Source organism: Barbus barbus (assembly GCF_936440315.1).
Source record: "Barbus barbus genome assembly, chromosome: 25".
NCBI classification, from domain to species: domain Eukaryota; kingdom Metazoa; phylum Chordata; class Actinopteri; order Cypriniformes; family Cyprinidae; genus Barbus; species Barbus barbus.
Window position 1 is genome coordinate 9,373,414 of NC_136753.1, and position 26,055 is coordinate 9,399,468.

Here is a 26,055-nt window from a genome sequence, read left to right on the forward strand (position 1 = left end):
TCACTCTTATGAGACAAAAATACAAAGCAGAGCAGTGTGACAACTTATTCTTCTTAATTTAATCTTTTATTTAATATGAGCCCAAATCAGGTAATATAGATGATCAAATTCTTTGTATCACATCTAAATACCTGTGTGCAATATTTATTTGCCATGTAATGTATGTACTCTTATTTTTGATATATCTGAAAGATATTCAGATATAACAATAGAAACAGTTTTTATTTGGTCTGTGAACTGTGCTTCATCAGATACAGTTTGAGAAGAGCATACTCACGGGAGTAATTTCAAATATTTAATTGGTGCATCACTAATTACATTTGCAGGATGTTTATATATATATATATATATATATATATATATATTAGATTTTATATATAAATTCTAGTTAATGTGTTTGTTCTGTCTTCATGAATGATTTAAAGACACCTATGACTTTTGTCACTTAAAATAAAAATAAAAATAAATAAAAATTACTTGCAAATAATACCTTGAAATACTTCTTTATTTGTGTACATGTAAAACATTGGGTCCAAAATAGCAAGTGACAATGACACCTAACAGCAAAGTTGAACTGTGTATAAAATTTTCACAAAGTAAATCACAATGTTAAGTTAAAATAGTTAGTGAACGGCTATATTAAATCCATTTAACACATCTTTATTGACTTTTTATGCAGCATTACATAATTTTGTTTTCTCTTCCTTTGTGTGACCACCAGGTGTCAGTAGTTATATGCAATTGGAAAAGAACATCAACTGCATTAGTACAAACTGTAGACCTAGTACTACATGGTTTGAATACTCCTGATGCATTAACAGAAAATTAAGTGAACAACTTTTGTTAGCATATATCAGGGGTTTTAAGCCAAAAGATTTTAAGACTTTATAAGCAGCCCCATATCATTTATTTCTGTAAATCTTTTAAGGTAAGGCACTAGCTCACCGACTTACAATGCAGTGCTTCAGTGTTTGTCAAAAGGAACACCAATAGAATCCAATAGAAACATAGCATAGCACTACTATAGCATTCCTGCACAATATGAGAGGGGGCAACCTATAAAAGAAGTGTGTTGAAACAAATAGCACCAGTAACATCATGAGAGAAATACAACATATGATTAGCACAAGATACATACGAAGCATGTGAAAGTGTTAAAGGTAAGTTTTACAATCCTAGTTATTTTCCTACAGAAAAGTAGTAGTACGAGCCTGCTAATCTCAGTCCACTGGTCATATGTCTTAGCTTGGATTGAATGAATACTATCAGTTCAGTTATATCCGTACTTTAACTGTAACAATACTGTTTCAAACCATCTCAAATCTACAAGCGAAAAAAAAAAAAAAAAAAAAAAAAAACAAGGTATATTGGTAGCTTGTTTAGAGAGTGTAAAATACTGACTCCTTTAGGGGTAAGGGTGTGAGTTTGTAGGCTTGAAGGTCAAGATGGGAAGGGATAGGAAGGTTTAGGACATTGTTAGTTTTGAGGGTCCACAGAGGGATCAATGTCCTCAAGGTACTGGCTGCAGTTGGGATCACCCCTTGTCAGTGTAGCGGTGGGGATGGGTCTTCCTGTGTGTGGATTCACGCACCAGCACTCACCACGACGTCCATTCACTGACATCTTACACTGAAACACACACAATACTCAAATGAGCTTTTAGAACTAAGTTTAGCGTTTAAAGTTTAATTGACATATTTGTGGCCATATGATGGTTACCACAAACACATTTTAAAAAGGCTTTTCTTTTAAAAAGCACCTACAATGAAAGTGAAAAGGGAATACTGAGAATAAGATGTGTGGCATCCTTTTTGTTTACATCAAAGTAAACAATGTGCATACTAATGTGATTTTAGTGTGGAAAAATTGCTTAGTTATTCTGTGTAAAATAATATAAATTTTGAAATTTGACAACCGAATGCATTAACCCTAAAGCCTTAAAATGACTGTTAAAAAAGAAAACAAATTACAGCTCAAGAAATATAGTTTTAATAAAGGTTTTGACAGGATTCTTTAAAAAGAATTGGCACAATTCATTTCCATGATAAGTGGAATAAAATAACCTCGATGTTTCCCTTTTCCCTTATTTTTATGCACTAAATATTGGGCCACAAATTGATTTGAACTTGTATTGAATTTGAACTTGTATAGAATATTCCTTTAAGGCATTTATTTGTTTGTATTCCTGTTAAGTTAAAAGTAAAACATGCCATTAGTGGTGCCAAGATCATGGGTTTGATTCCCAGAATGCATGAGCTGATAAGATGTGTGCCTTGACAAACTGCACTGCAGTTCACTTTGTATAAATGTTTCTGGTAAATGCATACATTTTAATGATTTCTTTGGATAAGCAGGATAAGTTCTGCACATAAAATGCATCAACTTTGGTGCAACATCAGTTAAGGTGGGTCAGAAGCTTTAAGATCCCTCAGACTAAAGCAATAAATAAAGGATCAAGAGAGAGAGAAAGATTAAGAAAATAAGAGATGAGATGTGAGGAAAAGGAGATATGGAGAAATGAGAGGGACAAACTGTCACTGGAGTGAAGTAAGCAGAGCTAGGTTGACAAGATTAAATAAAACAAGCTCCTCCCGATTTGATTGTAGGGTCACTAAATTGCCATGAATGTAAATGTTACATTTCTTTTTTTCTTTCTTTTTGTTTCTAATCTCTGGCTTTGCAAGTTTATGGTAAATGATCCATTAGATAAATTCATTTTAAAGTAGTATAAATATTCCATGTAGTCTCAATTAATAACGTGTTAAAAGCTGCCTGCCTGCACTGTTTTATATAATATTAAAGAATTACCACAGTTCTTATTAAATAGGTTTAGATGGACTATTGGAAGTCACCCTGCGAAACATGTAAACGATCCAAAAAGTATTTAATGTCTACCCAGATATGGCAAATCTACAAAAATGTCTGTTGCTTTGAACTAGTTGCTGCTGAATAGGGAAATAAATACCTGTTTCAGGTTGTACTGCCCCCTCTTGTCACAGTTGGGTATGTGCAGGGAATAAAGGTCCTCCAGGGGGCCCCTGTTATCTGTGAAGGGTATTTTTGTAATCCTTTCCAGCACCTGGTCAAGCTCCTGCTGACACTGGCTCTAAAACATATAAATAAATGTGTTTGAATTTTTCAATGGAGGTCAGATTGGTATGTTCGTATTTAACATTCCTTTCTCAGGTTAAAATCAAATCTAGTCCCAAACGGCTTTTCTTAACCTAAAATTTAATCACATGTGACATGTAAAATGAGCTATTCTCATTCTCTAAATTTGTAATGCACACACAGCATTAAAATCTTACTAATACATTTGTGTCATTCGTGGGTGTATATTTTGGGTAATTGGACCTGAAAATAAATAATTTGGAACAACATGTTTTGTCCAGGTTTGGAACAGCTATGACAGATTCAGACTTTATATATATATATATATCTGTAGGACCAGGCATCCCCAAATCTGGCCCATTCCTGCAGAGTTTAGCTCTAACCCTAATCAAACCCACCCGAGCATGCTAATCAGAGTCTTCAAGATCATTCGAAAATCACAGGTAGGTGAGTTTGATCAGGGTTGGAGCTAAACTCTGCAGCAGATTGGCTCTCCAGGGAAAGATTTGAGGAACCCTGCTGTAGACAAAGATAACTTTATCTCTGCACTTCCAAATGAGCAATTCCACACAAAGATACTCAAACAAATCAGAGAATCATAATAGATTTTATTTATGATTTTCATCACCTACCTGTTTGGCATGCGGCGCTTTAGGGTCCTCAACTTTATTGTACTTCATCTTGGTCTTCAGCTGCTGACGGTGTTGAAGGACAGCACTTTCCTTCCGTGGACTGTCTTTGGCGGGCTTCTTTATGGGAGGAACTTCAGTCAGACCAATGTCCAAAGAGTCCTGTACCTCAACTGATGATAGGACACAGAGATTTTTATGTTCAAATTTGTCAAAAAGTGATCTTAATATTCTTATAACTGATTATTAGAGGTATAACAGGGTATTCATACACATTTCTTTTAGCCTTTATATCAAAAATCCATATTGGTCTACAAAATTATTTCAGCAGCCATGCCACTATTATTCAGTTTTTGCATGATGACACACTCTTGTAGAAGAGCAATTATTTTTCACATCAAGTCTTTTAGAATGTCCCGCTGTTTTTAGTGTTTGAAATAATGTGACAGGTACTGTATATGGATCACTAGGGCCCAAAAGTTGCAGTTTGTTCTCATATCTTTGTTTTTCTTCTTTTGAGAGGTGATCTAAATATTTATGGCTCAAAACGTAAAATTGATAGGTCTGTGTTGCAGTTCTATGAATGATTCATGGTCATTTTTTTCTGTTCGTTGTGACAACAAACTTTCAGCTCAGTGCTATCCACAGCTGGAGCTACTTTTGGCACCAAACTGAACAAAGTGCCACCCAAGTTCTAAGATAAGGGGGCAAAAAAAAAAACACAAAAATTATTATGGCTGCCACAATTAAAGTGGGACCTTTAAATCTGCTCACCCTGCATTGAGGATTTCATTTTTTGTGTTTTTTTGCAGTGTTGAGCATTTTAACCAATCATTGGCCATCGATCTCCAGTGATTATATATTATATATTGTGTATTTTTTACTTTTTTTTTTGCTGCTTTGTACATTGGTCATTGGCTATTTCCTGTTATTTTGTTTCATTACCTGTGTCCTGTCCTGTTACTGTCCTTCTGTTGCACTGTGGAGCTTCTGTCACTACAACAAATTCCTTGTATGTGTAAACATACTTGGCCAATAAAGCTCATTCTGATTCTGATTCTGATTCTGATGAAGAAATCTGCTGCTTGGTTCAGTGTGCATGCTCACTGCAGCCCAACCCGGCAATAATTTCCTTTTTTAATAAATTCATTTTTAAAAATGTACAATTTATATATACTTTATAAGTTATTTAGGCTATTTAAATTATAAAGTATTATGCAATTGTTATGCAGTGATCTATAAATACCTGTAATGTTCCACCTTTACAGTGTAAAGATGACCTTTGTTTGATGCTGACATTTGTTTTATTGCTAGCAGTCTATAGTATTCTAATTGATTGAAGTAAATGGTTACATTTTAGTATTCAACATAGAGACAATATGCTATAATTACAAAAAGGTAATTATAAAAATTCAGCATATGGCAAATGGCCTTGAAAATAAATTCCATGGGGCAACCATGTCCCTGAAAATAAATTGCCTGGCGGCAAATATTGTTGTCGCGTAATTAAAAAGTTTATTTTGGACCCTGGTGTGTTGTTGTTGTTGTTGTTTTAATTCAACTAAACATAACAGGCCTAGCTCAACACTATTACTTCAATAGCACTTATTTGGGTCTCTTTATCATAATGTGCTATATTTTGTTGAAATATTCTGTTAATTTTGTAAATGTGCATGAGGTTTCACATTTCTGAATCATGTATATATCTATATTGAGAATTATACTGACTCCATTCAGATTGCTCTCTGTTCATCGAGTAATTCCATAAAAACAGCCTTAGGTGACTTAGGCTTTAGTCTTTAGAATGTTTTGCAGAATAATTGTGTCTGGACTGTTAAATTATTTAAAATTATGTCAGATAATGAATGTTAGACAAACATATGGTGTGCAATAATTTTTAAATGGTCATTTATTCTTTACACGATAACCTTACTAGAAGTAAGACATTAAAAGTGTTTAAACAGTCAGAGTTTAAAGCTTCTTAGACATCTGGGAGGTGTTTCAGCATTCATGAAAAAGAAATCTGAACTAAGGCACACAATGCACGGTTAAAATTTAGCATACCACAGCAATAAACAGCTAGACTGAACAGCAGGTAATATCAAAACACTCTTAATTTTCCACTTGCCAACACTTCTTAAGAGCTTGCTGCTTAACCTCAATGGTGATCTCTTTGAAGCTAGTATCCCAGCAGGTTCTACAGAAGTGGAATGAAATCAGGTGTACAGCGTGCTAGAGACTGGCTTTCCTGCTTTCCCTGAAAAACTTCAGAGATCGCCTGTTTTGGCATAAACGAGGATAACCCCACCAAGCAAATTGGCACTAGAGTCCTGCACACTATGTCCATTCTTATCTAAACACTGAAGATTAGTGTGCAGAGCTGGTATGTCTGGATGATGTAGCAATATTATAATTTTTAAAATATAAAGTAATACTTCAGGATAAGGTTGGTTAACATTATTTAAAATTAACTGTCAATGAATAATACTTAGTTAACATTTACTAGTGCTAGTTTATGTTAGCTAGTGCAGTAACTGATGATACATTTTGTAAAGTTATAAATACAGTGCCCTCCAAAAGTATTGGAACAGTAAAGACAAAATTGCTCTGTTGGTTGTGGAGTCAAGACATTTACAAATATGATTAAAAGATTAATATGTATGGAGCTTATAATATGACAAAACTATTTGAATTTCAATTGTGTAAATTTGAATTATTGACCAGTATCATTTAACAAAACTGAATATTATGTGGCATTTAACATAGTTCTGAATTAGATTTTTTTAAACTTGAATATTGAACATTTGAAATTTAACACATTTGAATTTTTTAATGGTAGTTATTTAGCAGACATGTATTTTCAAACAGCGGATTTTTGGTTCTGAATTCTTAGACTGCAAATATCCAGTTTTTAAAAATACAGCTTCAAGTTTTCAAGATGAAAAAGAAATTCGGAACATCAAGTTCAATATTTGAAATTCAAAGCGAAGAAATTCAGATCACAGAAAGTAGGTCAGAGGTCATCCACAGGGAAGAGTAGATGATCTCCGAAAAGCTGAACGAAGCATTTACTGTGACCAGGAGGGGATATGTTTGGTTCAATTAGGCTAGTTTTGTCGTGGTCACGACATATTAACTCGTGGGAGCATGGTAATATGTCATGGCCACGAGATCATTTTGTCGAGGTAAGGATGTCATGGCCACACGATGTGAAGTTAGGGGAACATCATCCATTTCTCTTGGCCACGACTTCTTATGTTGAGGGAATCACATATTTTTCTTGTGGCCTTTTTTCTTCTTTTGGCCATTTTTCTTTTCTTTGATGCTTAAACAAACCTACATGACCATAGCAACCTGGGATTATCAGGGATTCAATATTTTATTTTGAATTAAGGAATTATTAATTAATTATTATAGAAATTATTATATTGACCATAGGCTAACTGTAGGCAAGAAAAGCAAGCAATTTGGATGCTAAAAGAAAAGAGGAAGTCAATTAGAGCTATAGCAAAAACAAAGGGCATGGAGAAATCAAGAGTTTGGAAACCACCAGCGACACCAGCAACCAACAACGACCTGATCGGCTGAGAAAACAACAGTAGTTGATGACAGACAAATCATAAAAGCTGTGAAAATGAACCCTAAAAGACGTGTCTGTAAAATCAGCAACAACTTCCAGAAAGCTGGGGTGATGCTCTGACAATCTACTGTCCTCGGGAGACTTTAACACAGAATTACAGATGCTACACAGCAAGATGCAAACCTCTGACCAGCACCAAAAATAGAAAGGCAAGATTAGAGTTTGCAAAAAAGCACAAAGGTGAGGAAGCAGAGTTTTGGAACTGTGTTTATGGACCGATGAGACAAAGATTAACCTTTATCTAAGTGATGGGAAAGCAAAAATGTGGAGAAAAAAGGGAACTGCAAAGATCCCAAGCATACAGCCTCATCTGTAAAGCATGGTGGAGGTGGTGTCATGGCATGGGCATGCATGGCTGCCTCTGGAACAGGCCCTCTCAACTTTACTGATGACTTAATGTATGATGACAGTAGCAGAATGAATTTGGAAAGGTACAAAACCATCTTGCCTACCAATATTCAAGAAAATGCCACCAGATTCATTGGGAAGTGCATCATATTGCATTAGGACAATGACTCAAAGTTCAGTCAAGGAATTTATAAGGGCAAAGAAATGGAAAGTCTTAGATTGCCCAAGTCAATCTCCAGATTTAAATCCGATTGAACATGAATTTCACCAGCTGGAGAGGAGAGTAAAGGCAGAAACTCCACAAAACAAGCAACAATTGGAATTGGCTGCATTAAAGGCTGGGAAAAGTATTTCAAAGAATGAGACCAAGAGTCTGGTGATGTCTATGGGTCACAGACTCGCTCCTGTGATTGTGTGCAAGGGATATGCAACTAAATAATAGATTTTAATCTTTTATATCTGCCTTATGTTCAACTGCCCCAATACTTATGCTCACATTAATGAGTGGGATGAACTCTAAAAGTGCTGTTCTTTCTATTTGGTAAAACATGTATGTGTTGAAACATCTAATAATAAAATGTGACATTCTGTAGTTTTGTCTCATATTCATCTTTTAATCATATTTGCAAATGTCTTGACTCCACAGTCAACAGAGCAATTTTGTCTTCACTTTTCCAATACTTATGGAGGGCACTGTCTGTATATATATAGAATAGATTAGATTAGATTCAACTTTATTGTCATTGCACATGTAAGGTACAGGGCAACGAAATGCAGTTAGCATCTAACCAGAAGTGCAATAAGCAGAGGTACAGGATATACAGTGCCTACAATATGTTACATATGTACAGAATCAGATAAGGCAGTAGTACTATGGACAGTATGATATACAGATGGGTGATATGAACATACTATACAGATGGATTGTGCAGTAAATGTATGTACACTATGAGCAAAAACTATGAATATAATTACAAATGGATATGAATAAGCTATACATTAAGATATATAAACACTAGTGCAATGAACATTGAAAGTGCATAGAAATAAAAATTTCCAGTGCATAGTACTCAGTGTGTAGATTGTTTTTTTGTTTGTTTTTTTAATCGATTTAATGATGGGGAGGGGTGAAGAGTTTGTAGTGGTGTGTGAGGGGAGTATCGTTGGGCAGAGTTTAGTAGGGAAACAGCTGTAGGGAAAAAGCTGTTCCTGAGTCTGCTTGTCCTTGTTCGGAGGCTCCTGAAGCGCCTCCCAGAGGGCAGTAAGTTAAACAAGGTCATATAGTAAAGTAAGCTATACCTAGAAATCATGGACCATAATGTTTGTCTCACTCAGCTTAAATGTTCAAATCTTACTTTGAGGACATACCAAGAACAACTTTAATCAAGCCCAGAATCTATGTTCAAAAGTCTTATCTTCATGTTTTCTGTGTATTTGTATTCAAAAGCTTTCACCCTTTATAAGCTGCAGTGGACTTTTTGGATGCCTCCACAAGTTCCCCAAATACAATCATTCAATGGAAAGTGGAAGGAACTGTTTTAATCTGCAGATGTTTTCCAAGTCCTTCAGGAAATAAATAGTGTGTGGGGGAGGGGTGGGGGTGCATCCATGAAGGATGGCAATTCTTAAAATAAACCACATGGAGGGCCAATCATCACTGTCCAGTAGCAAAGAGAAGAACACAAAATTAAAGTGATTAATTTTTACAACCAGAGTGCTGGTTGTTAAGTTATTTCCATTACTTTTACATCTACCATGAGAATATAAGTGCATGGATGCTCAAAATGCATGCTGGTTTAAATGGGTAAAGAACTTACAGTGCTGGAAGGGATGCCAAGATGTTGGCGTAGCGTCACGCCAACAAACTTAATCACTACCATCTTATCTGGCATCATCCAATGCAAACTCTACACTGGAACTCTGGCATGGTAGTCAGCACTGATGTTACATGGGAACTACACGCTCCTTGTCTTAATAAAAAATTCTCCTTTCCATCTGTTTGGGATCAAACATCTCTGTTCTACTGTCCACTGAAAGAAAGAAAAAAGACAGAGATCTGTTCCACTGGTTCAACATTAATTTAATATCCTATATTCTTTGCAATAATCTTTTTTTTCTCTCTCTCTCCCAGTGGAAGAAGAGCAGATAAATATATTTCAATTGTTTCTAAGTCCTCATCAGTAAACAGATTGGGCAGGTTTATGCACAACAGTTCAAAGATTACTCAATTGACAATTTAAATCTTTATCAGTATTGCTATTGTAAGCTGATGACAAGCCCTGAACCTGTCAGAACCTGTGCCATGCTACAGGAGAACTCGGACATATTTGAAAAATATGTCCTAAAATGATAGTAGAATCATATTCTAAAATGATATATAGTAAAAGATTTGATAATATAATGAGTCTTATCCTGCCACTGAAAAAACAAATATTAATTGAATTTACTAAATTTTTTTAAGATAAGTGGTTGCAATCAATTTATTTTAGCTACATTTAAATAAACTAATTTAGTTGACTAACTTTCAATATATATATATATATTTTAATTAAATGTAGCTAAAATAAATTGTTTGTGACCACTTACCTAAAATCAGTGTGCGTTAACCAACATTATTATAGTTTTTTCTTTTTTTCAAATTAGTTGTCTTTGTATTTATATTATTAGTTTTATTTTTAGTTTTCAGGTAGCTTTGATTTAAGTTTTTGTTTTTAGTTTTAGTAATTATAGTTTAGTAATTAAAGGTCTCTCTGCACACTGAGTCCGTAATTTTCGCATGCGTTGTTTTTTCGCATTCGCAATCTTAAAAATTCGTCACGCACAGAGACCTTCTTCCACACTGAGTCCGATGCCTTTTAATTAATCCGTTGCGAAAAAATTCGCAAAACTATACAAAATGTCTTCAAGCAGTGAGAGGATGATTTTGTTGTCCTCTCTCTTTTTAAAAAAAGAAAAAGGAAATATTGGGTCCATCCAATCCTTAGATTGCGCAGAGAGGAATTATCCAGGATTATCCCGAGAGATTCAAAGTTTATTTCAGGATGTCAGTGCCTCAGTTTGATACTTTGCTAGCGATACTGAATCCACATATTAAAAAGAAGACCACCAATTTCCGTGAACCAATTTATCCTGAAAAGAGACTGTCTGAGGTATGGATACACCAACAGACACACACACACACACACCGAACTGCGGCATCGGAAAGGTGCGCGCCAGGCATAAAAAAAAATAGGCTACAGCAGTTCTTTATATTCTGTATCTTTGTATTCCGCAATTTGTTTGTCATAAAGTGCTCTGTGCTGCAAGACGAAGTGTATTAATTTGTCTGACACTATTTTGGATTTTGGCTTTCGCTTGTACGGTGGCTCTGAATTGTCAAAACACTTTCTCAAAGCATCTCAAAATGCTTTATACGGATGCGAAAAACGCAAAAAATCAAACCCGATCCAAATTTTTTTTTGACGGACGTATTTATTTTTCAACATGCGAAAATTTCGGACTCAGTGTGCAATGGCCTTAACAGAACACTTCCTAAACCTTTATATTTATGCTAACTGTTTAGTACACTTATAGCAAGTAGAAACACTTGAATATTTGTATACTTTACTTAGATTTAGTATACTTTTTGCATAATAACAATAAGAAAATAAATGGTATAAGATTTCCTTTCATATGCTGTGTTGTCATTTTTCCTTTTCAGCGCAATCATGGAATTAATTGAGCGATGAACTTGGGGTCATGAGAAAAATTTAAAGTTTTAAACTTTGGCAAATCTCAACAAATAAAATTTCCGAGCAAATTTCCAAGTTTCTTATATGTTTTTCATCCAAACCTCAGATCTTTGGAAACACAATGTCAGAGTCTGCTGTTTCTCAGTTTGAGAGCTAGTAGCACAGGCTTCATTTTCGATGGTATTCTTCTTTTCCACGTATTTAGTCAGGAATAATTTGTGCCATTTAAGGTAATTGCTTTCAACAATTAGGTTTGTGGGATTTTTTCCTTTAATTTTAACACCACAAATCATACAAATGGTTATGATAATGCATTTGCTTTTTCCATTTTCATAATTAAGCTCAAAATAGTCCCACACATCATCCATGTCTCTGTCTTTATTATCAGTATCAGCTAACTTCACATGCACCAACGCCACATCACCATCTGAAGCTTTTCAATATAGTTCCAATGACTAACATTAGTTAACTACATTAGTTAATGTGAAATAACTATAAAAAATACGGTAACACTTTACTTTATGGTGTACTTGTTACACGTTACATGTACTCACTATTATAATAACAATTAATTATGCATATTAAATGCAAGTAACCCTGAGCCAAAACCTAATCCTAACTCTAATCATATAGTAAGTACATGTAGTTAATTAATATTACTCAGTTCTTAAATGTATAATTACACTATAACAAGGACACCTTAAAATAAAGCGTAACCAACAATAACTAGACCTAAACTAACAATGAACAGCTGCATTCATATGACCTAACATTGACAAATAAGAATCAATAGTGTAACAAATGTAACAGTTCTTAGTTAATACACTATTGTCACAATCACATTAAGTTTAGTTGGTCTTAGTTTAATTTTCATGGACTTTTAGTTTGCTCTTCATTGATTCCTGTTTTCCTTTGTTCCATTTGTCCTCAGTTGCTATGACAATTAATTCAGTCCTCACAACTGTTAGTTATCGCTGTGTATTTCATTTCCTCTTGTGTTTCAGTTCATGGTTCGATATTGTACTACCCAGTCCGATTCTTCTGGTCGTAAAAACTGTGTGGCTGCATTGATTAGAGATCAGGGTTATCTGAGGATCACTGTCAGGAATGTTTGTCGGACTAGCCCACGGCAGGCCTAGTATCTCGTTCGGGGCTCCTGAAGAGGATAAGATGTCAATTACAGCATCAGAGAAAGGGCGTGGTGGGTTACGACCAATCCTGGATCTGCCAGTCCTGAATCGGTCACTTCAAAAGCTTGCGTTCAAGAGTGCATTATTTTGTGCATTCAGCACAAGGAATGGTTTGCATTTATAGACCTGATTGTACTTTCCTGTTTCAATTCTGCCTCGACACCAGCCGTTTCTTCAGTTTGCTTTTTCGGGTTCTTCCCCTTCGGGCTGTCCCTGTCTCCCCGCATCTTCACGAAATTTGTAGAGTGTGCCCTGCCTCCACTATGGGAGTGTCTGACAGGCCATCCAAGTCCTCAACTATCTTGATGACTGGCATACATCCTCGTTTTACATCGTGGTCCGGGGGTTGGGGGGATTTTGTGGTCGGAGGGGGTAGTACTCTGTAGTAAGCATGGTCGGGGAGTTGGCATTTTGGCACCCCTTGGTTGAAATTAAGACAATGCTCCTGGTCACGCTCACATCCATCAAGAGGGTTGGGGACCTGCAGGCATTTTCGGTTACCAAATCGTGCCTTGAGTTTGGGCCACCTGACTCTCACGTTACCCTGAGACCCCAGCCTGATTATGTGCCCAAGTTTTCACTACTCCCTTTTGAGACCAGGTGGTGAACGCAAGTGCTGCCTCTGCAGGAAGCAGATCCAGCCCTTGTGTTGCTGTGTCCCATTTACGTGGAAAGCACCCAGGGCTTTAGATGCTCTTACCAGCTCTTCGTTTGCTTTGGTGGTTAGCAGAAGGGAAAGGCTATCTCCCAAAAGAGGTTGGCCCACTGGCTAGTGGATGTCATCACCTTGGCGTACCAGACACAAGGAGAGCCGTGCCCCCTGGTGGTGAGAGCTCACTCTACTTGAAGGGTTGCCTCCTCCTGGGCATGGATGCATGGCACCTCTTCAGAGGTGCGGGTTGGGCGACACCTAATACCTTTACAAGATTCTATAATCTCCAGGTGGAGCCGGTTTCCTGCCATGTGTTGGGTATGAATACGTAATTTTCTTGAGGACTGGTTCATTGTCTCACTTGCAGCTCAATTCTTCTGGCTAGGATATGTGAGCCGTATTTTCTTCTAGTAGTTGTGACTAACGACATGCAACACAAGTACTGAACCCGGCAACAGACTCCTCTGCTGAGTCTGAATGTCACATGGTGCTGTGGTCAGATTATTCCGCTATCTGATCTGATGGGTAAGTACTTAATGATTTGACAAACAGTAATTAATTTTTGAATTAGACAGTTGTCTGTTAACAACTGTTGCTGTCATTTAGTTTTAGTTTTTTGTTGACTTTGCGATATTTATTTTATTCCAGTTATTTTATTCACATTATTTTATGAAGAATTAAGATTATAGTATTTTAGTTTTCATTTCAGTTGTATTTTTAGGAAAAAAGCCCTGATGTTAACATCACCTCTAAATTAACAAATAACATTGTATTGAGTTCCAGCATACTTTTTCACAAAGAGTGCCTCCAAAATAAATCGCATCTATATTTCACTTAACACTTGCAGAGTAACCATACACATAAGATATCAAGAGCAATGATTAGAGATAATGAGGTTTGCTTTACAGCATGCAGGCAAGACAGTACAAGCTTGACTAAAAGGTGTTAAGTAACGAACAAGGTTCACTGAATAACCATAATTCAGGCCTTGGGGAAACATTGCTGCCCTACATCCTTACCCCTAGACCAACATGTATGAACTATAACTATACGATGAAAACTCCTGAAAAAAAACACCACCTCTGCAAATTCCAAAGTGGACATTAGACCATTGCATGCTCCCACGCCGAGCATGCTCGCCTCAACATTTCTCACATTGTTTGTGTTATCTCCAAGCTGCTGCAGGGAGCTAGAGAGTTTATTCTGGACATAGACACAGTAAGATTCTTGGCATTTGAGTTGCTGAGTCGCCCTAGGGGGGGATGGCAGCCATACCCGCTCTTGCAGAAAACTGGGGGATTAGTTTGCGCTATTTTAGTCCAACGGGTACCGCTTCCCCACAGCCCTGTAGGTATAGCTTATAAGCAGTCCGTTTATTTTTGAGTCCCTCTGCCAGATGCTGAGGGCTTTGTGAGGCCTATTTTTTCGGGTCATTGCAAATGGGAAGGGGGTCACCAGCCATTTCCCTCTTAGTGAAGATGAGACCAATATATGAGGACCTACTTGTTCTGTGCTGTTAGCACACTCAGTACTTTCCATTATGGCCAAAACTTTACACTGGGGGTTTTCCATTACCCATTTTTAAATTTATGCAGTCCCACTATACCACCATTCATGTCATTTTGCAGAACGAGTGCCACATTTTTAGAGGTTGTATCAAGTATTTCAGCTTTGAAAAATTTATTTTAGCCTTGCACTTGAATCCTAATGCAAACTGTGGTAGACAATGTCTAATGGTTTGTGGCTGCTTGCTTTGTCTGCATCAAAATAAGTCTAGTAAGTCCCGTCCGTTATTCCTCCAGCTCAGGCTTCCATTCAACTGTCACCCCACTTGGAGAAAGGCTAGAGAGATGCTTCTCCATGCTGAAGAAGAGCTGCATATTGTTGAGCACCCAGGTACGTTTGTTTGCAAAGACTGCCTCTCTACCAACGGCCAGCCTCTTAGGGCATTTTCAGACCTTTAGATCATTTGCTTCTTTCCGAAACAGGGACTGAAATTGTTACAGTGTTGCTTTTTCTTAATAGTTAGGTTAACTTTAACAAGGCAGCATATAAAGCATAATAAAATATGTTGTCTGCAAGCATGTGAATAAACCAGTCCTCTCATTGATCAGAGTACACCTGTTTATGTTCCTTATAGCGTAATCCGCCATGATATACTGACAAATTACAATGGGAATCAAGGTTTAGCATTCTTGCAATGCACCTGTTTCAGAAAAGAGCAGATGAAAGTGTTTTTGTTGTTGTTGTTTTTAAAGAGCATTAATGTTCATTAATGTGGTTATTTACAGAAGTAGACACTGACACTTTTATATAACACATTTCCCATAATTATGATTCGTTGGTTCATTGGTCAATTGGGTCTGATTTCTTGCTCACCGCAATCAAACCACACCAGAGTTCATTTTAAATTAAGCTTAGACAACCTCGTTCAGGCAATTTCCAATTGATTATTTCAGTGAGAATCCAAGCATGATTGCCATGTTTATGCCTTAACTAACCACCCTTATGGGTGCCAATTGAAAAGCTAGCATTGCAGTTCTTTGGGCCATCTTATTGTTAAGGTTCTCAGTCTGGTGGTTGTGCGGCTGCAATCCCTTCAATTGATTCACTTGGTATTTCAGGTCTCTTGCATCAAATTTGTTTGTCTCAGTCCCCTTACTCCCACTGTCTAGGAGACTGGATGGGCTGCTAGCATTCAATAGAGCCATCCTGAATTGGTCACTAGTCGATGAGTTCCTTTGCCCAGAATTTGTAGTGTTAGGACTCTGGCCTAGTCTGTGGGTTTTCTCCCATTCTCCTATTTGTCTGAGTGCTTCATGTGTTTGCTTTTGATTTCCTTTCTTAGTTGCTGGTCCTTACACCTGTTCATCTGTTTCTCATTTCCTCCCCTATTAATTCTCCCTTTGACTGCTGTCTTGTACAATTTTTGCCTTGCCAGTCAAGCCATATTATTCTTATCTGTACTGTTATCTGTCTGTTTGCCTGTCACCATTCTTTGCTTCACCCTGCACTGTCAAAACCTGAAAATATTAAACAATAAAACCTGACATTTTTTTGTTATATTGTAAATGAACATGTGAATTGTTTTTATTTATTTATTTTTAATTAACTCTCTTTAATAAATAACTTTACTGAAAATAATAGAAAAATGTGAACCAATGAAAAACGGCCAGTACTAATATAAGATTTGCAGTTGTATCTATTTATTCATCAGTAAATAATTTTTGATCGTAAATGAAAACTGCCTTGCTTCAACTGATAATTTTATGTAATCTTATTCAAAGCATGCGAGTATTACTAATACAGCTATTTTATTCATTTATATGTATTACTTTGTGTAGACACTATCTCATGGTAAATTAATCTCTGATATTTTTCCATCGTTCCTCCATTTTGTGGACTCTCCATTTATTTATTTGGGTGGGTTTATAAGTGTATTCAGTTTGACAGACCAGCAAACTCCAGACCAGCAAACTGCAGATAACTTGAGAGCAAGGGCAATTTTTTATTTTTTTTTCCCAATAAAATAAATAGCAATATCAATGGCCATCTTCAACTTATTTTGCAGTGTGGAAGTAATTTATTTTCTTTGAATGTGTGAGACTTCTGATTAATTAGCCACTAAATAACTAGAAGAATATTAAAGTGCAGTAAACAGTGTTTATGTCACTGTTGAGTTGACACAACAGTATGTTTATGACTTGTGCCCACTCTGAAGTTAAAAATAAGATGGATATTGTGTCTGGAGCAATGTTCCCGCTAAGCTTTCCGGCCACGCACTTCTTCCACCTTGGCTGCGCAGAAGAAATAATGTGCCGCACACACGTAAAAATTAGTTGGGAAAGCGATTTGATTGAATTCTAGTAAAAGCGAAAGAATCGCAATGCTAAACTGCTATAGAACTGGTGCCGCTATAGAGTTAGAACTGGTGAATGCGGTTTACAGGTTTAACAGAAACAGAATGATGTGCACCAAATGAGCCGCTGTAGAAACCAAATAGTTGTGGACGAAATCGCTCAACACGAGAACCAATGCAAACAACAATGACATGTGAAATAAACGTCATCATGTATTAAAGAAGAGTGGCTTGATTAAGTGCTGGAAATAGCAGAGGATGGGTTTGTTTTGATATTATATATTATGTTAGGACTATATTACAAACCTAATAAATGATTTACCTTGTTTTATAATGGCGTCTTCTTGTTCATCAAGGCTGTATTTATTTCAAAAATACAGAAAAAAAAAATATATTATTACAATTTCTAATATTGGTTTGCTATTTTAATACTTACCTTATACCTTAAAATATAATTTATTCCTGTGAAGCAAAGCTGAATTTTCAGCATCGTTACAACAGTCTTCAGTATAACATGATCCTGTGATGATGATGATGATTTGTATTCAGTATTTTTTTTTTTTATCAACTAGCCTTGATGAGCATAAGAAACTTCTTAAAAAAACTTGACTGATCCCAAACTTTTGAATGGCAGTGTATACTGTAACAATGTTTTCTCAGGTAACCTAAAATGCGCATCATTTAGTTACAGTATCAAGTCATATATAAATAGCACATTAAAGTTAAAAATTACACACTTTCTTGTGTGTGTGCTGTACAGGGTAAAGAATGTTTTGCTCAGGTGCCCGAAATGTCCACCCAATAGAGAAAAGTTTTGCTCAGCAAGAAAAAAAAAATTAGAGGGAACATTGGTCTGGAGTCTCCATATAAATCTTCCATGAGTTGAGTACTTATATAATTCTGTTGGATTTTGTGGTATCCGACCATCCATGTATCCATCCATCCATTTTCTAATGTGCAGGGTCTTGGGGATGCTGGAGCCTATCACAGGGTTTCGGTTGTATATGATCAAATCAAGGGTGATCTTGTTTATTCTAGTATTTATTGTATTCTTGCCTTGTAAATGTATGGTTTGTTTAAAAAGAAAATCATTATCAACAACAACAACCTTTGCATGCCCTTCTCCTCTAATGGTATAATTTTCAAGTATGTATATGTGTTCTATACTGCCTTTGCTCCTTCAAATATGATAATGAGACGAACACCCCAGTATCAATTATTTCGAAATGTTGTTTTTAACGTTGTCATATTTTCCCTGTCATCTAATAAAGAACCATTAAACTGATAAACCTCTCTCAGTTCCTCTCTCACCTAAATACTGCAATTAGAACAATTAAACAATTAGAAATAGTTCAATTTGAATATTTATTATATGCAATGGAATATTCATTACATCCCCCCCCCCCCCAGACATACGTCTTTTTATATTTAATATTTTCTAAACTGTAGCTATTCAGTAATTATTTATTTTTATTTATGTATATTTTTGTTTGTTTGTTTTTGTAAAAATCAAGAAATGTTTAGTAAAAGGAGAAAAGATGGAGTAGTTGGCCTACAGAGATCCTTAAACAAGTAGGATAAGGACTCCTGAAGTCCTAAAAGGCAAATAGTGCAATGACAGACCAACTGTATGCTCCCAATCATCCCTCAGACTTTTAAGATTTCAAATGCCACCTAATAAAAAAATAGCTGAACAGGTCAAAATGTACTTCAATAGCATTTCAATTGTGTCGCAACAATGTTAAGTGAGGCTGTCTGGTGTTGAAGAGCTACGCTCGTCATTCGCAGGAAGTGTATGTTTTCCTGTCTTTCACCAGAATACGTGCCCTCTGCCACAACAGGATTTGGAGAACACTTGTATAGAGCTTCAAAGGACCAAGATCAAATATTCGCTGTGAATGTTCAAGATTTTAAACAAAAACAATGGAATCCTACGGACCTATTCACACTGGGCACGAATATTTGCCCACAGACAGAGCAAAGTTGTTTGTTTTTATGGAGACCTTTTGGTCATATTTACCAAGACAGTGCTGCTGTACAATCCAGCATGTTAATGACACTAAAGACACCAGCGCAGGACGTGAAGATGCAGTATTTGCACAGTTCATGAACCCCGCAGTTCATGAACACTTTGTACTACAGATATAAATCAGGCCTGTTTTGAAAGTCTACTAATAATGTATGTGCATAAATATAAAGACTCTAGGCAGATATTATAGTATATAATGTATAGTATATTGCTACAACAGGGCTCTTTTTCCAATCTTATTCAAAAAGGGGGGTACAGTTGGGCCTTTGGTCTATTTGCTCTCATTTTCCTCTATAATTTAATCTAAAATGTAATATTTTTTATATTGTGATTGAGTTAGTGAGAAACTGTCACATATTTTGACACAAAAAAACAATACTGTTTATGATGTTTTTGTTTTGTTCAAGATGATTAAATCCATATAGTACCTGTCAAACAGGTGAAAGGATAGTATTTGGGATAAGAAAAAAAATCATGCATACAATACTTCATAGCCTACTTATAATGCTAAAATTACTTAATATATTTAAACATTATAACATTATAAAACTACTATCTAGACACCACCAATAGGCCTTGGTCATGGTAGACGGCATACTGAATTCTACATGGATGAAAAAGAGGCTGTGAAGGATATTACAAACTTGAATAACGGCACTGAACTGTAGGTCCAATACTACTTTTTAACTGAAATGTTTTTAGGAAAGATGTTCAATTAGATAAATATTAAACGAGTTAGACATGCAATCCAATTCAACCAAATTATTTAGCAAATGATTCCAAACTTTGCAATCCAATCCATTCACGCTAATACCGAATAATAAATATATTTAGGAACTTGGCCAGTGTAGTCTAAAAACTTATTTTCTGTTTAGAAGCACTTGGAAATGCTCCATCTGGCTTCATCATCAATATTCATGATCAAAAGTGCTACATTTTTAAAAACCATGGAGCCAAAAACAGACTACTCAACTGAACTGTTATTAGTGTGTACTTTTATTAGATGACCAAGCACCAAAAGTGCTAAGTGCTGGAACCCCTTTAAAAAAAATAAAAAATAAACAAATAATAACAATTATTATTATTATTATTATTGTTGTTATTATTATTATTATCTTCCCTAAAAGTGTTTGAGAGACCATAAATCACAGAGCCCTGATCCCAAATCCCACTAACTATTCAGGTATACATACATCTGTTCAACACTAGGTGGGGCTACAATAATTAAATTTACTGTTTTTTTCGTACTTAGTATGTCTATAGGATCTACAGTATAGGCTCCACACTCATATAACCAAATCGATTCACAGACCTAAGTCTAAACGACAGGACGTTTTGCCCAAGAGCGAGGGGTAAGAACCAGAAAGGTGTAAGTGACATTTCACCAACTTTACAGGAGAGCCGAAACAAAAATTTGATTATAGTTTGAGCTGACTTTGTGAACTGATTTCAATTGTTTTTAATAAAATTGTGTACACTCATGGATAACAGTACTTTTGCCAGTAGAAAGAGTTCATTAATAGCTTTCATTTGATAAAAAGGGCCTATATCTCCATCTCACCCCTCGTTATGTAGTCTAATTAAATTCCACCAATGAGGGTGGTACATCTACTTTTACATGTTTATTTTTATATTTATTTTATAAATATAATAAATATTTTTCGCCTGGATTTCGTTCGATTTTTATTTATTTAGCCTAAAAATTGAACTCAAAACTTAATCCCATAAACAGCCTATGTCATAGCCTATGTATTTCCTTATGTAACTGCATAATAACTGAATATGCAGTAGCCTAAGTGATCAATTATTAAGACAACGTACTTTTTAAAATTACATTTGGCGTAGCCTACCATAACGTTTTTACTGGACCCATGGCTCCCCAATTAAAATTTCCTTAAGGCGCCACTGTTTGTTCTTGTTCAGACCCATCCTCTCTCTCTCTCTCTCTCTCTCTCTCTTTCTCTCTCTCTCACACACACACACACGCACACACACACACACACACAATGATAAATTTACTGCAGGAAAGGGTCAAAGCGCAAAATCCGTCTTGCTATCACTGTTGCATTCCATTTACTCCCCATTCTCCAGAAAATGCTTTCTTTTTATTTTATTTTTCCTTTTTGACCTAATGTTCACTTTCAGTTATAAACATAGACTTCATACTGCCACAACAGGTGCCTAATTAACAGGCTGTCAAAATATTTAGGCTAAAATATATAGAGTAGGCTACAACACGAAAGACTCATATTGAGCTCCAACCAATTAATCAAGTCTTTTATCGATGACTGCTGATAAGCTAAAACTGTAGGCTACTGCACTATCGGCAAAACACGGAATAGAAAACTTTTGTGAAAAGATACTACTTTTTTTCATTAATTTTGTCAAGGCATACAAATTGTGTTTTATTAAATAGGCTATTTGTAGCAATACGGTGTGTTATTAAATTAAATCTAAGGAAACGCCTTCTGTGTCTAGGCTACATAATAATATGTGAATAAAAATAATCAAATACGAAACACTTTTATAAGCCTATTAGTTCCAATAAATCATCTGATGTTTTATCATTGTTATAACAGGAAGAAACAAATGATTTGAAATCGCTTATTTATAGCTCAGTTATAGCTAGTAGCCTCGGATACTGCAACAAATCATGAATTAAACCATGAATTAATGAATTAAAATCATGAATTAAAACTTTAAATCACTTACCGCTGACTTCCCGAGGCTCTGCGCTTCCAGTGGGCTCAGTGTCCACTTTACGTCCACATCTCCCGAGCCCTTGAACCAGCTGCTCCAGGGGCAACTCCGAATCCGGCTTGGGATAACAGCGCAGACCACTGGAGCATCTCGGTGTGTAAACGCCGCACAGCTCGCCCTCTTGCCGGGCACACACTGGACAGCAGCCGCAGCCAGGCTCGCGAACAATCTCCGCGCACGTCTCCGTGAGCATCGTGCAAGCCGCCTGGCGCTCCGCAGTGCAACTCGCACAACGGAACACCATTTCGGTGCGAGCGGCGCCGTGAAAAGTCACCAGTGCCAGCAGCAAGCTGCAACTCCCGTAGAACAGCATCGTGCCCACGATGTAGAAACTCTGTGAATCGGAGCACTAACTTCTGCAGGTAAGAAGGAAAGGTAAGAAGTGTGCGCGGACAGGTGAAGGGCGGCTAACTGGGGCTGCTCAGGGCTCCTATCAGTGTTCGTATGCCGCTGACATCATAGGAGATGACAGGCGGGCTGCAGCTTTGTCAAACAAATCCTCAAAAGGGCTACAGTGCCAGCGCCTTGGGTTTGTGTTTCTATTAGGCCTGGGTCCCGCCTCAATTTCAGAACAGATATTTTAGAATAAATATTTGAATCGAGACGTTTAAATGTGCTATTTCAACAGTCATTTAATAAAAGTGCTTATATAGCAGCTGGAGTCCTATTAGCTCCAAAAGACATTGAGAATTCCTGAGCTAGGCTAAACCAGCAGGGTCTTAATAAATTACATGGCTTAATTAAATGAAATTCTTGAAATACAAGTGGAATTTAAGTTATTAAAGTTATTTATTTGTTTTCAACAGGGGGAGCCTGTCCTCCCACCACAAGGCAGCTGCACAAATTGCACGTAGCTACATAATATGTGCAATACTGATCGTGTTTATTGAATGCATTATGTATGATGCAAATTATTTAATTTTTAAGATAATGATTAGGGAGGCAGTGGTCAGTGAAGTGTTCCTCACTGTCTGTTCCGCCTGGGCTGTGTTATGCAACACTGATATAATGAATGATCAAATAAGCAAACTATTCTGTGTCCTTGTAATCATGGATACAATCTCTCTGCATATATTAAAATTAAATGTCAGTGCTGTGCCTTCATGTACTTAGGACTAGCCTACAAGCTGAATGTTGTTGTAATCTCTCAGTTGCCTATTGATTACAGGGGCCAGGAGTCAAGGTATCATGCTTACCAACCAAACAACCATTAACCCGTCCAGAGCAAAGCCCACTCTCTGTTCCCCTCTGAGACTAATCGTTGTTTATTTAAGGGTACAGAAATAGCTGTTCCATGTGAGACCTATAGCTGCAGCGGTGGTCGAAGAGATATAAATGAGGATTATTTATCTTTGTGGGTGCTCTCTGATTTTATGGCATTTTATGTATTTGTGGTTGGCAGGCTTCCTTTTCACCTTGGAGATATTGACGGAGAAAGGGAACTTTTGAAATGCCAGGTCATGTGGGTGTCGTGATGAAGCAGGAGTGTTTATGCAGAACCTCATGTGTCATTTTTTTGAAAAAGAACCAGCTGTAGACCCACAGGCTTATAACCCATGTCTGTGTACCCAGAGTTTGTACAGCGTCTGGGTTTCTGTAGGATTTTGTGGGATATAAGCCACAGTATCTCCAGTTGGTTAAGTGCAGTTCTCCATCAAGGACATTTCTGAGTAAACAAGTGAGATAAATTACACGAATGCCCCGAGGAACCTCTATACAGCATACTGCACTGTGGAAATTAGTTAAAGAAACTTTTCATATTCCCAAAATACAAGCCATGTAGAATCAGTGATTATTATTATTATTTTAGAGATTTAAGAAGGTTGCACAGTTTTGTAGAAATATTTATGCTTGTAGTCTGCAAAAATTAAGAAGAAAAAATCCTTTAATAGTTTAAAGGTCAGATATAATAGAATGGATAATGTTTGGCTTGGTTTAAATCAGTTACCCAAAGAGAGAGATTAACTGTATGTGCCTAACAGATTTTTGTTTGTAGGTAATAAACTGTAGGTCTATCAATCTAATTAATATTATCCTATGAAGATAATATTTGAATATGTGTGACTGTATATTAAAATGTATATGTTACAATACTTACTATAGAGTGTACTTTGGAATAGTACTGAGGTTTAGTGCTTGATTTCCAAGAAAAGCAGAGTCAATGTGGACATAAGACAGGAGAGAATAAACATATTTGCACATATTACATGTCTACCATAAAAACAGCAGTTACACAATCATGTTGGTAAGGCATGTAGATTTTGCAGTGTTTGCACTTTAAGCTATTGTAAAAATGGACATGTGAAGATAATCAATGAGATTAGAGCTTTGACTGTGATATCCAGCAGTAGGGGCAAACTAACACAGAAAAAAAATTAATAGGCCTAACGTATGCCTACAATGTTTTTTTTTATTAAACTGCGATCGTGTTAAATACGGTTTGCGTTGTATTAAAAACATTTCATAAAAATGTACAAAAGCACCCCCTCTCTCTGTTTTTTTTTTTCACAAATCGCACCCTGTATGTGTGTGTATATATATATATACATGTATATATATTAATAAGCAAATATTCGCAGTTTTAGTCTTAAGGGCTAGCCTAGTTTATTTAACATTCTCAGGCCATTAAACCGCTCACCTTCAAAACACAAGTTCTTTCTGTTTGTTTATAGTGCACGTAAGAGACGCAGGAGGGCGCGCTTAGTTAAATATAAGCTTGTTTGGCGTCTTCGGGCCGCCGTACCTTTAAGAAACAAGATCATGTGACGGCTATCAGGATGTCAACAAATGTAAAAGGGTATTAAACTGAACTAATGCCATGAATCTAAATACCAGTTCAAAACCGGGTACAACGTTATTTGGGGCTACGGGTCACGTATTTCTTGAAGCATAAGGTATGTTTTGGCGCATTCCGTAAGAACAGATATTGAACTGTTGGAGCTTCAGGAAGAGTTAAGTTACCAGTGTTTGATTAAACGGTTAACAAGATTAAAATAACAGTGTAGGTAACTTACATTGAAAATTGACGCATCTGGAGCTTGTCTGGATACCTGAATGGTTTGCGATCATATCTTTTATAGTGGTAAAAATAATTAATATTGCTTTAGCTTACAATTCACAAATAGCACAAATAGGAAGAGATGACACTCGACTTGCAGGTATTTATAGTTGAGGAACAGTGTGAAGAATGTTTGGTTGTGAAATCCCACCCTCTTTTCTGCTACATGTAATTTTACAAGTCTATTTTATTACTCAAATTAATGCCCTGTCTTTATAGCAATGATAAATATATGCTTTATGTAAATTCAGATTAGAATAATTGTTCTTTTTCTTGCAGTAATTTGGAAAATTTCTGTTGATATAATATATTAATAATATGTTTCGCCCTTCTTAGGATGTCATCCACCGGTCAGTCAACAGTTGTACACAGACTTGCCACATTACTGCGAAATAATGGTATAGAATCAGTATTTAAATTTTGTCATTGTTAATTTCTGCAGTTGCACCAGGCCCAGTTCCAGGCAAAAAAAAAGTGTAACATAGACCTTGTCCACAGTCAGATGTTTGCAAGGTTTGGAGTGAATAGGATTCAAATTGAGAATTGAATGCTATTCTCTTTATATTGAAGACAAGCAATGTAATCCATGTTTACAACTGCAAATTTGGACACTGCTATGCAAGATACTGTTTGCATGTTGACAGAGATTGAGTCAATACAATCTGAGAGTGTTTTTGCATTTGTTTGAGGATGCTTACCAGGCTCAAGTGTTGCATTATGTTCTTGTTGGTCTCTGTTTTAGGTGACTCCGTACTGGATGGTTCCAGTACTCTCACTCTGCAAGTGGGATGCTTACAGCACCTGACACAACTCTTTGAACGGCACCTTCTCTCACGAACACATCAGCATGGTTTTCTGGCCCTGCCATCCCACCCAGCAGACACTGCCTCCCTGCTGGAAGTCCAGTTCCTTTTTGACATGCTGCAGAAGACAGTATCACTCAAGGTGCTGAAGGTTCTGATGATGCTTCGATGTGTCTATGACATTATGAACTTATTAGGAGTACAGCTTGATTTTGATAGATGAAAGAAAAATGAATTCCATGTTA

The 26,055-nt window shown here is 36.5% G+C and overlaps 2 protein-coding genes across 5 annotated transcripts in view; one reads left to right on the top strand and one right to left on the bottom strand.

The window, feature by feature from the left end:
- Positions 1-485: 485 nt before the first annotated feature.
- The window catches only part of LOC306845065 (insulin-like growth factor-binding protein 2-A), a 36,945-nt gene continuing 11,375 nt past the window's right edge, over positions 486-26,055 (bottom strand). The window contains exons 2-7 of one of the 3 annotated variants that reach the window (XM_079377622.1): positions 25,706-25,928; positions 24,048-24,084; positions 21,902-22,305; positions 3,744-3,913; positions 2,966-3,106; positions 486-1,629 (exon numbers count right to left, since the gene is read on the bottom strand). In XM_079377622.1, coding sequence (XP_079233748.1) covers positions 1,477-1,629; positions 2,966-3,106; positions 3,744-3,913; positions 21,902-22,262 — 825 coding nt within the window. In that variant the 5' untranslated portion in view covers positions 22,263-22,305; positions 24,048-24,084; positions 25,706-25,928 and the 3' untranslated portion in view covers positions 486-1,476. Of the gene's footprint in view, positions 1,630-2,965; positions 3,107-3,743; positions 3,914-21,901; positions 23,616-24,047; positions 24,085-24,587; positions 24,633-25,705; positions 25,929-26,055 lie in introns of those variants that run through there. The other 2 variants (XM_079377621.1, XM_079377620.1) reach the window with 2 other exon arrangements.
- LOC306845063 (serine/threonine-protein kinase 11-interacting protein-like) overlaps positions 24,675-26,055 on the top strand; it is a 46,958-nt gene continuing 45,577 nt past the window's right edge. Inside the window, exons 1-3 of one of the 2 annotated variants that reach the window (XM_079377616.1) lie at positions 24,675-24,843; positions 25,344-25,405; positions 25,750-25,952. In XM_079377616.1, coding sequence (XP_079233742.1) covers positions 25,345-25,405; positions 25,750-25,952 — 264 coding nt within the window. In that variant the 5' untranslated portion in view covers positions 24,675-24,843; position 25,344. The remainder of the gene's footprint in view (positions 24,844-25,343; positions 25,406-25,749; positions 25,953-26,055) is intronic. The other variant, XM_079377617.1, reaches the window with a different exon arrangement.